This window comes from Sus scrofa, chromosome 6 (genome assembly GCF_054392235.1).
Source record: "Sus scrofa isolate SSC_HxYL_T2T_F1_AM1 chromosome 6, Sscrofa_HxYL_maternal_Yorkshire_Landrace_v2.0, whole genome shotgun sequence".
NCBI classification, from domain to species: Eukaryota; Metazoa; Chordata; class Mammalia; order Artiodactyla; family Suidae; genus Sus; species Sus scrofa.
The window spans coordinates 43,936,588-43,953,447 of record NC_139388.1 but is presented as its reverse complement, the minus strand read 5'-3'; the positions used below and the strand labels follow the sequence as shown (position 1 = coordinate 43,953,447).

The following is a 16,860-nucleotide window of genomic DNA, read 5'->3' as shown; positions in this document are numbered from 1 at the left end:
AGAAATCTGATTTGACCTACCAGTGGCTCTTAGGGTTTCTGGCAGTCACAGAAAATACTGGCCACTATGGATTTCATTTTCCCACCTGAGATTTAGCCTTTATTGGCACAGATTATTAAGAGCTGCCTATGGCAACACTGCCATTTAGAAAAATAGCAGATGCCCAGCAATGCAGCACTCTTGACAGTTTACAAGTCAGGCACCCTCAGCTCTGCACATTCAGGGCTGCTCTGCAATATGATGGCTTGCCAAACGATCCATGAAGGGCTTACCTCAAACACGCTTTCAAACCAGTATTTCCTCACATTTGCCAAGCTCTCAAACTTACATAAAACTTTGAAAGTAGAAATGTCTTCAATGCCATATTTTTGCACAGAAAGCATTAAATGTAAATTAACCATTTTCAGAATTGTTCCAAGTCACAAATGACCACCATTAAAAATCCACTCTCTGTTTTTTTGGTGGCTGTACCCACAGCATGTGGAAGTTCCTGGGCCAGGGATTAAATCCACGCCACAACAGTGACCTAAGCTACCGCAGTGACAGCACAAGATCCTAAACCTGCTGAGGCACAAGAGAACTCCAAAGATTTACTTTCGTTTTGAGGCAAGAGCATCTTTGAGATGAAGAAATAATTAGTTAGGAATATCATTTGACCATTGCATGTAGATTTATAATGCATTTATTGGGAAAACTTTATTAAAACTGTCAAAACTACGTCATCACAAGGTGAAAAAGTAGGGTCTCTCATATAAATATGGTAGATTATCTACTTCAGATAGATTTTGCAAAATGATAAAATACCAAGTTGAAAATAAATGATATTTATTTGCTCATTCACCCTCCCTCAACGAACCCATACATACACCAAAGCATTGTGAGGAAATGAAACACAAGACTCAACAAGGCCACCCCTTTGAGAATGTCCCACAAAATGGGATGTGAACTATACACACTGGGCTGTAAGGCGGATAGTGAGCTCCTCTGTCAGCAAGGCACTTGGTGATTCCAACAACGGTCAGGGGACAGTCTTACGAACGTCATGGCCTTGAGCTACATATGATTTTACTTTGCATTTTCTTCTTCAAAGTACAGTATTAGGCTACATTATGTTAACAAGCTCTCCAAACAAAAATTCTTAAAGGTAAGGACAAAATGACTATTAAATAACACTAATTACAGATATTTCCTGACCTTTGTCTTGTGCTAGGGAAGGAATCACACTGAATCCTCTTGGATACAGATGTGCCTTCACTACTATGGCCCCCGCCAGCCGGGAGCCCAGCTGGTGCCACCGCTGCCCAGGGCATTGGTGGAGAAAGCCAATCGGAGCCTCGTTTCCAGCATAGGGGCCCTCGGGAGGCCTGTGAGGCTGCCCCTGAAGCTCACTTCAAAAGTTTTCTTTTATTGTATTTGCTTGAAACGCTTGAGCTTCAAGGAGCCTGAAGTTAAAAATGAGAACTTGATATGGCCACGTTCAAAGCTGACTCCTGACTTAAATTACCAGACAGAGCTCATAAAACCAGCTGTCTCAAAGACAGTGTCATCTTTATTAAAAAACGGAGAGACATAGCAGCACTTACAAAACAATAGTTCATAAAAGGCATTGTACACTGTCAACTGATATATGGAACGGGCAGGCCCCCGGCACAGCTGGTTGTGGGCTGCACATCACAACGCTCACAACCACCTGCTCCGCTTAATACGACACAACCCAGAACACCCAGGGGGAGGCCAACAGCAACGTGGCCCTCCTCAACTTCAAGCCTTTGTTATGTGTGTGAATAGTCAATCAAGCCAAGTATCACCCTCCTTAGCAGCATCTGGAGCACTCGGTGGTGTTCTGGAGGTGGCTGGTGTACTTGACCCACTTATTAGAAACTCTAAGCATTCAATAAAAAACACTTCTCCCTGTCCAATGCTATCCGCAGAAAACCTCCTATGGTGGAAGAGCCGTGCTCCTCCATTTAAATATCTGTAAAAGCTAATGCAGGCCTCTGCTGCAGCCGACAGGAGAGAACCTGGAGCAGGCACTTCCGCACAGCTGTCTTTGGTGGAGGATGCCGGTGTGGTCATGCTGTTCCCTGCCCACTGCTCTGCTTCTTACTGCTCGGTGGCGGGGTGAGGACTCCAGTGGGGAGAGGAGAAATCCTATTTTCTTCAGACAATATGGCTTTCTTTGCTTGGGCTTTGTCCTATGGATAAGAATAAAAAGTAAGAAAGGTTAAAATGGGAGAACGTATCCTTTGGGGTTTGCTTGCTTTGTGCTTTTTTTCTACGGAGATGATGAGTGAAGGGAAAATAATAGCAAAGAACAATCTACACGTCTCTGGTCTACGTGACACTTAGACACAGCATCTGTTGGCCACAATCTTTCTTCTCAAGGAATTAAAAGAACTGGAGTCATTTTAAGATACCTGGAGCCTGTGTGAAGGAAAGTAAACAGGCTGCCCAGGCAGTTTTAAGAATTTGTCTGGGAAGAGTTCCCCGGGTGGCGCAGCGGAAACGAATCTGACTAGGAACCATGAGGTTGTGGGTTCAACACCTGGCCTTGTTCAGTGGGTTAAGGATCCGGCGTTGCCCTGAGCTGTGGTGTAGGTTGCAGACGCGGCTCGGATCCTGTGTTGCTGTGGCTGTGGTGTAGGCCGGCAGCTGCAGCTCCAATTAGACCCCTAGCCTGGGACTCTCCATGTGCCTCGGGTGTGGCCCTAAAATGACAAAAGACAAAACAAACAAACAAACAAACAAATCTTGTCTGGGAAACCAGGAACAGTACTGACCAGCAAATCCAAGCTGTTTATATGGGTCTGGATGTTATGGGCATCTTCAGCAGGAACCCCTCTGAAGTGCTTAAGTTTTGAGCTTCCTGTCTCCCTTATAACCATGGCAAATGGAACCATCCACTTGACACACTTCTCTATATCACACCACTGATACCCTGCGATGAAAATACAGGTTAGGCTCAAGCTGAGGCCAACAACTGGTTTGTAGGTTTAATACACCTTGTGAATGGACTGGAAAGCCAACGTACCTGAAACCTTCTGCATCAACTCGGATGAAGAGAAATGATACAAGGCAGAAGCAGCAAGTACACCATAGGGAAATTCTAAGCAGCCAACATCCAGGACACAGAGATCTAGGAGCTATGGGGAAGAGAAGAACACTGCAGGAGACAGCCAACACACACCTCTTCCAGAGTTACTCGACCTAGCGGCGGGGTAGGTAGCCCCACAGAGGGAATCGAGCCACTTACCTCTGCGATCTGTATGAAGATTTGCTGGGGATACTGTGGCAGGAGCACTTCATAAAAATCATTTAGATATGCAACCTGCATGTATACATTCAGCCAGGACACAATGGTCAGGGGACTGAGATGCCACTTAAGGGCCTGCAGGAAAACAGAGAGAAAAGAGATCAATGGCTGAAAAAAGAAAGACATTTTTCGACTCCCCCAGGTCCTCTAAAGGAATTCAAAATGCAGCCATTTCCCAAGCCACAATGTGTCCAGTTAGAGAACACCTAGCCAGATGCACTCAATGCTGAATGCAGAAAAAGATATTATGTATGTATTTTTTAAAAGGACTGAAAAATTAACTTGTAACCTACCTTCATAATGATTAATTCCATGGTAAGAATTTCATCTCCTGAACAAGCCCCATCTGTAACATAAGCAAACTGGTGCAACTTTGGAGGGTAGATTTCCTAAAAGGAAATAAAAGAAAGACACTACTAGCAAAAGGCCAGCCTCTAATAGTTTTAACTTATAATATATATCCCAAATAATTCTTTTTAGTATACTGACCCAGAAAGAGAGTGGATAAATACAAGAGCCACTCGAGTGGTTCAAAATGCATTAATTGTGAAAGAAATGAAACATTCACCTTCATCAATGAATGAATGAATCAATCAACCTTTTAGTCACTATGCAGCTTTCAAATTTTCACCTTTTCAACATTTTTAGCAAAAATGTGAAAGTTGGGGCCATCTACCCTTCTAATCACATCAAAATCTTAATCCTCTTAGATCAAAGTTCAAAATTTTTTTTTGGCCACAGCCTGTGGCATGTGGAAGTTTCTGGGCTAGGGATGGAACTCAAGTCCACAACCCACAGAACCTCAAGAGAACTCCAAAGTCCAATTTTTTGATGAAAGGAATTACAATGAAACCAAGCATTTTATATACTTATATTCTTTTCTTCTTGGTTAATTTCTAGACTTTTTGTAATGTGCGGCTTAACTTTAGAAGACCTCAAATCAGAAAAATTTGAAAAGCATGGGCTACGTAAAAAATATTTGAAAATTACTTACCTCAAGTTTGGCAGCAATAAATAAAGATGAAATCCCAATAAGCTGTAAAAGCGTTTTTACAACATTTTGTTGTGTTGCCATATACCGATCAAAGAAATCCTGTGCCAAGTAAAATGTCTCTCTATGAAGTTTATAGACTTCACACACCTGAAGAAATATTTAGTGAGTTTTAGAACAGTTATTTCAGGAAAAAAGAAAGACAAAAAACTTGCCAAGAGTTTCAGTGCAGGATAATACAACTAAATTAAGATAGAACTTGGGGAATTCCCTTCGTGGCTCAGCAGTTAATGAACTTGACTAGGATCCATGAGGATGGGGGTTCAATCCCTAGCCTTGCTCAGTGGGTTAAGGATCCAGAGTTGCTGTGAGTTGTGCTGTAGGTCACAGATGCGGCTCAGATCCTGCATTGCTGTGGCTGTGGCATAAGCCGGCAGCTGCAGCTCCGATTCAATCCCTAGCCTGGGAATTTCCATATGTCACAAGTGCGGCCCTAAAAAGCAAAAAAAGTAAATAAATAAAAGATAGAACTTGGTTTTTTGAAAGAATGGTTACCTTGTTTGTCCCTAAGCACTTGCACAATGAAAAAAAAAAAAACAAAACTAGAACTCAGATGTAAGTCTGAAGTTTTGTGTCGTCTTTTGCATATGGAAGTTCCCAGGCTAGAGGTCGAATCCGAGCCACAGCAACACAGGATCCAAGCTGCATCTGCAACTTGCAACACAGTTCACTGGCAAGGCCGGATCCCCAACCCACCAAGCAAGGTCAAGAATCAAACCCTCACCCTCACGGATACTAGTTGGGTTCATTTCCACTGAGCCCCAACAGGAATTTCCATTTTCTGTGATCTATACTACATGAGCAAATGCTCCCAGGCTGCAGAGGGAAAGTATACTCACAGCCTGGTAAAAGCAGCATTTCAGGGAAAAACTGAATTTTCTCAAAGAAAGGCATCCCCTTTTAATAAGTTTCATTATGACATTAGGTAAGAACTACCACATTTTTCACAATGAGCGCTATCGGTATGAAAGTACATTTATTTAAAGACTACAACATTAAACACTAAAACACTGCTAATCTGTTAATCACAAGAGGCAAAAACTTTTTTAAAAGCATTAAACAAAAGACTCAGAGACAGGAGTTCCTGCTGGCTCAGCGGCAACAAACCCAGACTAGTATCCATGAGGATGTGGGTTCTACTCCTGACCTTGCTCAGTGGGTTAAGTATCAGGCGTTGCCATGAGCTGTGGTGTAGGTCACAGTTGCGGCTCAGATCTGGCGTAGCTGGGGCTGGGGCTGTGGCTGCCAGCTACAGCTCCAATTTGACCCCTAGCCTGGAAACTTCCATATGTCGTGGGTGCGGCCCTAAAAAGAAAAAAAAAAAAGACTCTTGAGACTTAGGTTCTAGTGTAGGCTCCCCCCTCAGACAAACCCATCTATCTCAGATTATCTCAGACTATAAAATGAGGGTAACACTTGCCTCGCCTACCTTGCAGGACTGCTGTGAGCTATGGTGCAATAGTGCACACGATGGGATTGAATGGGATTGAAAAGGAGCAAGGAAATATTAGACCTCAACTCATCATCAAATATCTGATTACGCATTTAAAACTGCTGTTCCTACATAAACAGTACATCCCATGTAAGAACACTTTATGGTTGATAAGTCGAAAAGGCACCAGAGGAAACAACAAACAGAACATTAACAGAGAACTCCATCAATCACCAAAGAGTTTTTCTCAAGTCCACCTGGAACCATACCTGTGGACTTGAGAGTCAGTTTTTACAAAGTAACACAATTACAATCTGATGAGAAGAAAAAGCAGAGCTTCTGTTTTCTAAGGAACAAACTTCAGACCTCCTTATCCAGCTCACAGCTGGGCACCTGGCACTGCCTTTCTTCAGGACAGACTTCTTGGCTGGGCTAAGGGATGGGGATGGGGCATCACTGCAGACAAACCAGCCTGTGAACTGCGGACTCCAGTTTTGTCCCACTGAAGACATAAAGGTTACCATTCTTTTCTAGCCTCCTTTCAATGGTATTACATGACCTTTTTGATGGACTTTCAGAGAAAATCATTCCTGCCAGGTATCGATTACATCAACTGCATCTATGGTGTTATATAAAATAGAACCTCTCAGTCACAACATCGTATGAGGGGAAGCCTGAGATTGTAAAGCATACTACCTCCAGGGCTCTGAGGAATTATAAATTGTTTTAAAGGGCCCAGGAGGCCTATGTGCTATGGTAGGTCTACAGTGGACAACCGCAAGGCCTATAGGTTTAACCAGGCCTGCCAAAGCATTTGCAGATTTGTATATTTTCTATGTTGACATTTTCAGGGACCAATAAAGGAAAGGAAATTAAGAATGATAAAAACAGCTATCTTTTCCTGCCTGCTATGTAAGCTGTACTTTATATACAGTTTGTAACGACACAAACTCTGCAAGGAAAACACTGCTCAAAAACATTACAGAGGAGAAAATCAAGATTCAGAGTTAAGTGACTTGCCTGGCTAAGGGCACAGACATTAAGTGGCGGCAGGGGATTTGATTCAAGGACGAACACAACAGGGGTACACAAACCCCTGGCAATACCAACTTTCTAAAGGGTACACGGCACAGTTTGTTTTCAGGTAACATTTAGACATACATGTACTCTTCCATAAAACAGATCTGCCTAAGATGCGCTTCCACCTCCCGGAAGAAAGCCCACTTCTCACCCAGCCAAGGCTTACCAAGGTGCCCAGGAAGTGTCACTTAATCAAGCTACTGCTGCTATTGTATCACCCACACTTCCTCCCAGAAAGAGGTGCCCTGCCTATATATTACTTTTTATCTTTAACAATTACTTATCGCAACTTATAATACTTGTTATTTAGATCAATTATTGTAGAGAGGTATGATGGTGTGACGGAGAAAAGATTTGAACAATATTTTTGTTAGTATAAAGTTCTATGGGGAAAGAGAAATCGATCCCAAGGAGTTAAGAAACCATATAAAATTTCTGACTATTAAAGATAAGTCTGTTCATATATTTTTAATTTTTCCATTTATTTAATTTTTTTTTCTTTTTAGGGCCACACCTACAGAATGTGGAAGTTCCCAGGCTAAGGGCTGAATCAGAGCGGCAGCTGCCGGCCTATGCCACCACCTTAGCAATGACAGATCTGAGCTGCATCTGCAACCTACACTGCAGCTTGTGGCAATGCCAGATCCTTAACCCACTGAGCAAGATGAGGGATTGAACTCATGATGGACACCATGTTGGGTTCTTAACCTGCTGAACCACAATGGGAACTCCTGTTCGTATATTTTTTAAATATACAGTAGTGGCTAGCAAATAGCTGTTATCCACATCCCACTGTACACACTTAAAAGCAATTTAATTAACAAAGATTAAATATCAATATTCGTAGTTAACTGAACAGTACGATCTTTGCAAAGATTTAAACTTGAGGGGAAAAATTAGATGCCCACTTAAAAGTACCTAAGGGGTAAAGAGACTTCAGAAATTCTTCTAAGGAAGTACCTAAGCAAAAAAGATAGACCACTGTGGTATAATCACCACAGTCCAGGGACACAGACTGGGTCAGCTGAATCCCACACAAGGAGACTGGAACAGCACAGAAGAATCTGGAAAGGGTCAATGCTTCTAGTTAACAGGAAGGCTCGAGCTCACCTCCATTAACCAATCCAGAAGAATCGCTCGCATTTTAGGCTGCAGAAGAGGGTGCCGCTGCATAAGGTGCTTATCCCTCAAGTACGTCTTTTCCTTGTTTAACATGATTTTCCATACCTCCTCTCTATTTGCCCAGCTGCAAAAAACACAACCAAGCAAAGGCAGGTGTCAGGACGCATCCACACATACGTCCACATGAACAAGGTGGGATGCACACAGGGAGTAAGAGGTCGGGAAGGTGCTTGACAGTCAGCTTACTTCAGTATAGGCAGTGGCGAGGCTCTGGATGGTGTGCAACTCTGAGGCTTATACACAGAATTTGGGTACACAAGCTCATCCTCTTCTTTGTCAGGTGTGGGAATGAAGGAACAGGGGTTTTCACAGGCTGCATTATTGTCCCAAGGCTGCAAAAGAAAGACATGTTTTTATTTTTATTTTTTTGTCTTGTTCCCTTTTCTAGGGCTGCTCCCATGGCATATGGAGGTTCCCAGGCTAGGGGTCCAATCAGAGCTGTAGCCGAGGGCCTATGCCAGAACCAGAGCAACTCGGGATCTGACCCGCATCTGCAACCTACACCATAGCTCACAGCAACGGTGGATCCTTAACCCACTGAGCAAGGCCAGATCGAACCTGCAACCTCATGGTTCCTAGTTGGATTCATTAACCACTGAGCCATGATGGGAACGCCAAGAAAGGCACGTTTTTAAATGGTTGATGTAAACCAGCTGTTTTTACATGCCTTGATTTGTACAACAGCCAGTAAAACAGAAAATGTCTTCACACTGGACAGTAATTTCCAGGCCTAAATCAATATCGTGGTCTAAATCAAGATGGAGATAGCAGGAATACGGAGATGACAGAGTGACAACTCCAAGCTTTCACTTCAGTTTTGTCATGAGCTTAGGAGTCTATGAGGTAAATACCTAGGGAAATTGCCATTGGTAGTATATTATCCTCATGAGGTGCCTGAGCAGCAAAATGGACACAAGAGGGATAAGACGGAAAGCAAACAGCTCTTACACCACCAAAAAAATCACAAAAAATGCCTTAAAAGTGAAAGAGAATTTCCAAGAAAAGTATTTACATAAGCACTCCACATTCACGGGTATAAAAACCAACACGTAAACTGATTGCCATCTATGTCTAAAATCTCCCCATTTTTAAAACAAACCCATCAAATGTGCTACCTTTCTTTGGTTGTGTATCAAGGTAAATATACTCCATTAAAAAAGACCTTTTGTTTTCTTTAATTCAAAATGAAACAAAAGGAGTATCTGCCTCGTTAAAATCAAATAAGGCCGATAGTCACAGAACATACTAAGAAGTCCATAGAGATAAAGCCTAGATAATCCTGAAGACTTTTGAAACCCACTCCCAAACCTTATTGATAACTGCTAATTGAATAAACCACCATTTAAAAACAAAACAATGGAGTTCCCGTCGTGGCACAGTGGAAATGAATCTGACTAGGAACCATGAGGTTTCGGGTTCGATCCCTGGCCTTGCTCAGTGGGTTAAGGATCTGGCGCTGCCGTGAGCTGTGGTGTAGGTTGCAGACACGGCTCAGATCTGGCGTTGCTGTGGCTCTGGCGTAGGTTGCAGCTGTAGCTCTGATTAGACCCCTTGCCTGGGAACCTCCATATGCCACCAGTGCAGCCCTAAAAAAGGCAAAAACAAAAAACTACCTCTCTCTTTTTTTTTTTTTAAAGATTCCAGGTACTTAATTTTTAATATTTGGAAAATAATGTCATTTTGCCATTTAAAAGTTTCTCCTTTGATTCATTTTATTTATTTTTGGCCATACCTGTGGCATGCAGAAGTTCCCAGGCCAGGATCCAACCTGTGCCACAGCAGTAGCCAAAGCCACTACAGTGACAACACCGACCCCCGAACCACCAGGGAACTCTGAACATTTTTCCTTTTAAAGCTGTTTATTGTCCTAATCTAAAAAACCCTGATTTTTTAAAAATTATAAAATAGTGAATTTTGTTGAAGATATGGCATATTAACAGTCCTGTCAGCATGAAAAGTCTGAGACTCGGAGTTCCCATCATGGTTCAGTGGAAACGAATCTGACTAGTAACCATGAAGACGCAGGTTCAATCCCTGGCCTCGCTCAGTGGGTTAAGGATCCGGCATTGCCATGAGCTGGGTAGCAGATGCAGCTGGGATCTGGCACTGCTGTGGCTGTGGTGTAGGCCGGCAGTTAAAGCTCTGATTCGACTCCTAGCCTGGGAACCTCCATATGCCACAGGTGTGGCCCTAAAAAGACAAAAAAAAAACAAAACAGAAAAGATAAAAAAAGAAAAGTCTGAGACTCATGGCATTTTCTTTTAAGCAGAGAGATCTTTAATGTTGACTGGAAAAGAGACAACTGAGAAGACTACAGATGAACATGGCAACAGGAACCCTAAGTGGCGCCTGGAAGATAGGGGACAGGGTGGCTATCGCAGCACACCGGCCACTTTCAGAGGCCAGAGTACTTTCAGTGTACAGAGAAGAGCAAAGCGGGACAAAGCTCTTCTCCATTCAATGTGCAGAGAATTGGGCATGCAAATTAACCATGACAGTTCTTGCCAACAGCTGTTGGAGAAGGGCAACCTCCTCTTCCAGTTCTAGTATCATGTGCTGGTAGCATTTCCTTGACTCAGAAAGGGTCACATTACAACTGCTTTAAGCTGCTCTTCATTCAAGAATGAATTCTAGTTTTGAAAGCAGAAGCTGGGTGTCACCCTCTAGAGCCAGATGGTTGAAATAGCTGAGAGCAGGCCTTTGGAGATAAAATGGTAACAGTTCTCAATCTGCAGTTCATAGACAAATCGGGTGAACCACAAGTAGACAAATGGTCCCCAAAGTCGGCCTAAAGGAACCAGTGTATGAAGCAGAATGATGACGTCTTTACCCTTTAACTTGAGTGTACACCATGTCTCAAAAAAAAGCAGGATCTGTCTGACTTTAGGAAGGAATGAGACAATAGTAAGAGGCAAATCTTGATTATTCCTGACCACCTCTGACTCTTCGAGCCACTTTTAACTTTCTAATTTATGCAAAACTATAAGTAACGAACAGAAAGTCCAGGATTCCATGTCGAGAAAAAAACTCGAACAACAAGACAGATATATTAAGTGGACTTTAAATAAAAGAGTATTATTTTCATGAAGAAAAACCTAAAGTAAGAATCAAAGCTTCTATGTGGTCTCGATGAAGCAGTTACACGGAGTTGCCCATGACGGCGACAAGTAGCTCAGGGCTGCTCAACAGGGCTAAACTGTGACTCCAGAGGAAAATTCTGTGTAATTAACAGGCAAAAAGGTTGTGACCCCAAAAGCTTGGCTTCATGAATCTATAGCAAGAAATAACAAAAGACATTGATTGCTCCATAACTGATGGGTGGTCATTTTCCAGCTATCTGCTCGACAAAATGTGCAGAAACCTGTTGTCATTAATCTCTGAACAACCATGAAAATGCCTTCTAGTGGGAAATGATATGGCTCTTCATGTACCACCTCTATCAGCTCTCTGCAGTCCAGGGATAGGGCCAAAGCCCTGTCTTAGGCACTCGAGGCACCACTCAGCTTATCTCTGAGAACAGAAACTATTCTCAAACTCCAAGAAGTCAAGAGGGACAGCTTTGCTTCAACCTCAGTTAAAAATTTCAATTCGAAACACAGCTGGGAAGGTAATCTTGAATTTCACAAAGAAGACATCCATAAACATCAACTTGCTTGGTCTGCAGTCTCTCTCTCTTTTTGCTTTTTAGGGCTGCACTCGTGGCATATGGAAGTTCCCAGGCTAGGGGTCGAATTGGAGCTACAGCCGCCGGCCTACACCACAGCCACAGCCACATCAGATCCGACCTGCATCTTCGACCTGCACCACAGCTCACGGCAATGCTGGATCCTTAACCCACTGAGCGAGGCCAGGGATCGAACCTGCATCCTCATGGATACTAGCTAGTCAGATTTATTTCCACTGCACCATGATGGGAACTCCCTGGTCTGAAGTCTTTCAGGAGAGAAAGAAGAAAAAAGAACTTGGAAGGCACTACCTTATTCCCTTTCCTAAAGTGAAGTACTTCTTCTAACACAGCAGGGAAATCAAGAATCCCTTGTTCAACACTCAGTAGAACCTCCCCAGAAATACTAATTACTAGGGTCCTGTGTGCAGTAACAACTGTTTTGCAAACAATGCAGCCCACGGCCTTGAAGCTCCTTACTCTTCCAGACCCAGCACTATGGCTGTTGTTCACTGCCCTACAAAGTGGAGTGCTGTCACTGCTAATGTCATGGGGACCACTATCCTTGGCTCAACCCTAATATTCCTGCTCAGTTTTTATCTGTTATTGCATTAGAAAGCCTGATCAGCTAGTCTGGAGATAGGCTGCTTCCCCTACTGGAGCCATAACTACATTCTCCAGCCATTTCTGGAGGTAGAGAGATAATACAAGCCTTTTCTGCTAGGAACTTCTGATATTATGACGATACCATGAGCATGCAAGAAATATGGCGGGAAGTCCACAAAGGAAGGGCAAGAGAAAAGGACCAGCCAATTTAAAAAGTGTGCTTGAGAGGTGCATTATCCTTACAGGGAATGTCCCACCAATGCTCTGGTGGAGGCCAGGTCAGGTACCAGACAGCAGGGATCACTACAGGTAATTGCTGGATGAGCTGGAAGAACGTTCAGAAAGGGGAAAAAAAGTCTGAAACATGACCCAACGGGGGTGGGAACAGGGAAGGGCAATTCCTAAGCACCATGACGAGAAAACACAAGTGTGGATGAGGGAGAAGGTGCTTCGGAGCACACGCAAACCACCATCATCACAGTGACCCAGAGTTCTGTGTCAGGAGCCTTCCCTGCAGTTCACCAGCCTGCAGACTAGGCTGAAGCACAGACTCCGCCCCTGGCTTGCACAGGACTCTGGGTTACTTTCTTCCTCTAACCGAGTCTCAGTTTCCTCAAGGGCAAAAGGAGAGGACTGAGTTATGTGATGTCCATTCTGGTTCTTCCAGACATGGGCGCATATTTGTCATCTCAGGGATGTCAGACAGGAACATACACCTTCCTGGAATCCCAAGGCTGGCAGCGGTCAGTGCCCACTGACGGGCACCGTCATATGGCCATAGTCAGAGAACAAGCCTTCAGCAGGAGCCAGCCAAGGGAATAAGAGACTACATTTGACCCCCCAAAAGGAAAGCCTCCATTTAGGCCCAATCAGTAAGTGTACCTACCTGATTGCCACACTGGCTTCTCACAGTTCTGTCAATTTTGGCCACATCTTCATCTGGATCTTGCAAAAACTGACGTAAAACAACCCCCACAACCCAAGGAAACACACCACACAGTCCAAAGACAAAAACACACACATAGAGAAGAAAAAGACAGTAGGTTAGGTTATGTGAGCACCATTTCTGCCAAACGCATTCCCCCGTGACCCCCTATCAATAAATAGGTGGGCAGAACCCAGGTATGATGAGAAGGGGGGAATCCTCCCCCACCTGTCTCCTTTGTACTCACAACGGCCACATTTGCCTTCCTTTTCCTGGAGCGAACAGAGACATCAGTGCCACTTTCCTCTTTCATAGTGTCAGGTTCCTTCGCATCCCTGCAAAGCCAGGGGGGGCACAGAGGTGAGGGTGAGTTCTCCCCAAATCTCGGCCCACCCCTCCCCCACCACTGCACACCTTTCCCTCTACCGCAGCGGCCAGGCCACTCACCTTTCCTTCTTCTCCCTCGGCATGGCGCTGGGCACAAGTTCAGACCTCAGGCCTGGGGGCACGAAAAGGCAGTGGGCTGAGGACCGGCGGCGGAGGGGGCCAGGGCCCCGCCGGCCCGTCCCTGGTACCCCTCCCCCTCCCGCGCGGGCGGCGGCGGCGGCGGGAGCCTCCCGGGCCGGTCGGGAAAATGGCCGATGGGCCCGGGGTGGCCTGTCACCCGCGGCGGCGCCAGCGACCGGCGATGCCGGGTCGGAACCCGGGGTGGGGGGGCCCTCGACGCCCCCCGAAACCCTCGCCGGCCCATCGCCTCCCTCGGGGCCCAGGCTGCCTCAGTCTTCCCCTCAACACCTCCCTGTAGCCTGTCTCTGAGCCGCCCTACCGGGGCACCCCGCGCTGACGCCTCTGGGGACCCGGCGACCCGATCTCGCCCCACCCCCACCCCCACCCCGGCCCGGCCCGGCCCGGCCCGGCCCGACCCGGGCGCTCCGGGAGTCCTTGCCCGCCGCGCCGTCCGGCAGCCCGCGGCGGGGTCCTTACCCGAAGCCGTCTCCGCGGCAGGCAGGCAGGCGGCACGAGCCGAGGCCGGACGCAGGAGGCAGGGGCGAGCGGGAAGCCGGGAGGCGGGAGGCGGCGGCGGGCCGAGCGCGCGGCGGTGGCGGGATCCGCGCCTGCCCCCTACACCGCGCTGGCGGCCGAGCCGGCTGCTCCTGCGCCCGGCTAAGAGCGGGACATTTAAAAATCCCAGCGCGCGGAACCGGCCCCCGGCCCGCCCTCGCGCCCTCCCGCCACCCTCCGCCCCGCCCCGGCCGGCTCGGAGCCCCTCAGCAGCCGCCCGAGGGCCCGGGCCCGCCCCGCCACCGCCCTCAGGACCGCCCCGCGCGGCGCAGGCCCGCCCAGGCGCTCGGCACCTCCGGGGGCGGGGCCAGCGAAGGGCGGGGCTAAGTGACAGGGCCTGCGCGCCGGAGGGGCGGGGCCCGGGGGCCGTGGCGGGGCCTGCGCGGCCTGAGCTGCGGAGCCCGCGCGGGGCGGGACGCGGGGGCCGGCCGGCGCGCGCGAGGGGGCGGGGACGCGCCGGCCGGCCGGCCGCGAGGGAGGTCTGGCGCGAGCGCGCGGAGGGGCGGGTCGCGGGGCTCCGGGGGCGGAGCCGAGCGGCGCCGGAGCGGCAAAAAGCCGCGTGGCCCGCGCGGGTGGAATGTAAACACCGCGGGCGACGAGGGTTCGGGCCCCGGCGGGGGTCGGGCCAGAAGACTCCGCATCCATCGGCCTGCCGCGCGCGCGCGCGCGCACTGTCGCTCCTTGCACGTCCTCCCCGCCCCCGAGAGACGCAGGGTTCCGGGCCCTGAGTTGGGGCGGGGATGTGCCCAAGGTCACAGCGCCTGGTCACAGGGCCTAGAACCAGGGCCTTAGGCCGCTAGGTCTGGGTACCCCTGTAGAACAGCTGTTACTCCTAGTCGCGTGTCAGCCCAACTGGCCATTCATGCGTGATTCTTTGCATGCATTCATTCAGCTAATATTCGAGCACCCTCCACGTGTGCCTCTTCCCCACAGATTCATCCCTGGCAGAAGCCCTTTCTGATGCTGGAATTCCACGCAGTTCTCTCCAGCGATAAAGTGTTTTGGCCCTTAAAGTCAAATCCACGCTCCCTGCCTTCCAGGGCTCCGCATGGAGTGGCCTTCGCCCCCCTCAGCCCTCCCCTTCAACCCCCTTCCCTGACGGCTCCCCTGATCACCCTCTGTCCTTTCTCATCTCAGGGCCTTGGAGTTTGTTGTTCCCAGCTCTGGCCCCTTGGGGCCGCTTGTCCTTCCGGAGAACGTCAATGACCACTGATTTAATCTAGAGCACCCCTCTCCCCAGGAGTTCCTGTCTACCCCATTGCCCTGCTGTGGTTCCTTCACAGCACTTGCCACCATTAAGTCTCTTGCTCCTTTCTGTGTTTGGTGCTCCTTTCCCTACTTTGCCTGTCCAGGTCTTGGCATAGTGCCTGGAGGAAGGGAGGCCCTTAAATCTTATTTGTGAAGGAATGCTTGAAAAACACAATCACCAAGCCCTTGTGGAGTTTATAGGCTATGGAGAGAGGTAGTACTGAACAATCGTGACTTGAAAGCACTACTGTATTAAGCCTCTAGAATAAGCATGTGGCAGAGAGCTCCTAAACACTCCTAAGGCCCTTCCTGATGTAGTCTCAGTCTTGGGCCCCCTCCTTCCGTGACTATCTTAAAATTAGAGCCTGGGTCTTACTGGTGGGCATGACTGTGTCATCCTCAGAGTTGCCAATTAGCAGATCGTTGAACTTCCTGGGGCTCTGAGGTCAAGGCCGCTGAGATGACTTGCTCAGGTTGGCTTAGGTAGACCTGGAATGCAGGTTCTTGAATTTCCAGCCCCGTGCCCTTAACAGTAACAGGTATCACAAACATTTCCAAAATAGCTTTGCACTAAATCTTTGGAGGTATTAACTAAATTTCGCAATAATCCTGTGATGTTGATACCATGATTGTCTTTTGTTGTTGTTGTTGTTGTTGTTGTTGTTGTTGTTGTTTTGTCTTTTGTCTTTTGTTGTTGTTGCTATTTCTTGGGCCGCTCCTGCGGCATATGGAGGTTCCCAGGCTAGGGGTTGAATCGGAGCTGTAGCCCCCGGCCTATGCCAGAGCCACAGCAACTCGGGATCCGAGCCGCATCTGCAACCTACACCACAGCTCACGGCAACGCCGGATCGTTAACCCACTGAGCAAGGGCAGGGACCGAACCCGCAACCTCATGGTTCCTAGTCGGATTCGTTAACCACTGCGCCACGACGGGAACTCCTCTTTTTTTTTAATAACAGCTTTATTGAGTTATAATTCACATGCTATGAAATTCATCCTTTTTTTTTTGGCTTTTTAGGGTCACACCAGCAGCATATGGAAGTTCCCAGACTAGGGGTCAAATCGGAGCTGTAGCTGTCAGCCTACACCGCAGCCACAGCAACGCTGGATCCGAGCCGCGTCTGCCACCTACACCACAGCTCACGGCAATGCCAGATCCTTAACCCACTGAGCGAGGCCAGGGATTGAACTGCAACCTCATGGTTCCTGGTCAGATTCATTTCTGCTGTGCCACGGCAGGAAATCCGATACCATGATTGTCTGATTTCACACATGGCAGCTCTCTATCTCTTACGGT

The 16,860-nt window shown here is 47.4% G+C and overlaps 1 protein-coding gene across 1 annotated transcript; it reads right to left on the bottom strand.

Annotated features, from left to right (window-relative positions):
• Positions 1–666: 666 nt before the first annotated feature.
• CCNE1 (cyclin E1) lies at positions 667–14,407 on the bottom strand. Its single transcript, XM_005653265.3, has 12 exons — positions 14,238–14,407; positions 13,701–13,752; positions 13,501–13,588; positions 13,215–13,283; positions 8,245–8,390; positions 7,987–8,122; positions 4,308–4,454; positions 3,607–3,702; positions 3,254–3,388; positions 3,032–3,143; positions 2,781–2,938; positions 667–2,195 (listed from the first exon to the last, which is right to left on the bottom strand). Exons 2-12 carry the CDS (start codon positions 13,721–13,723, stop codon positions 2,073–2,075), a joined length of 1,233 nt encoding a protein of 410 aa, XP_005653322.2. The 5' UTR covers positions 13,724–13,752; positions 14,238–14,407; the 3' UTR covers positions 667–2,072.
• Positions 14,408–16,860: the final 2,453 nt, after the last annotated feature.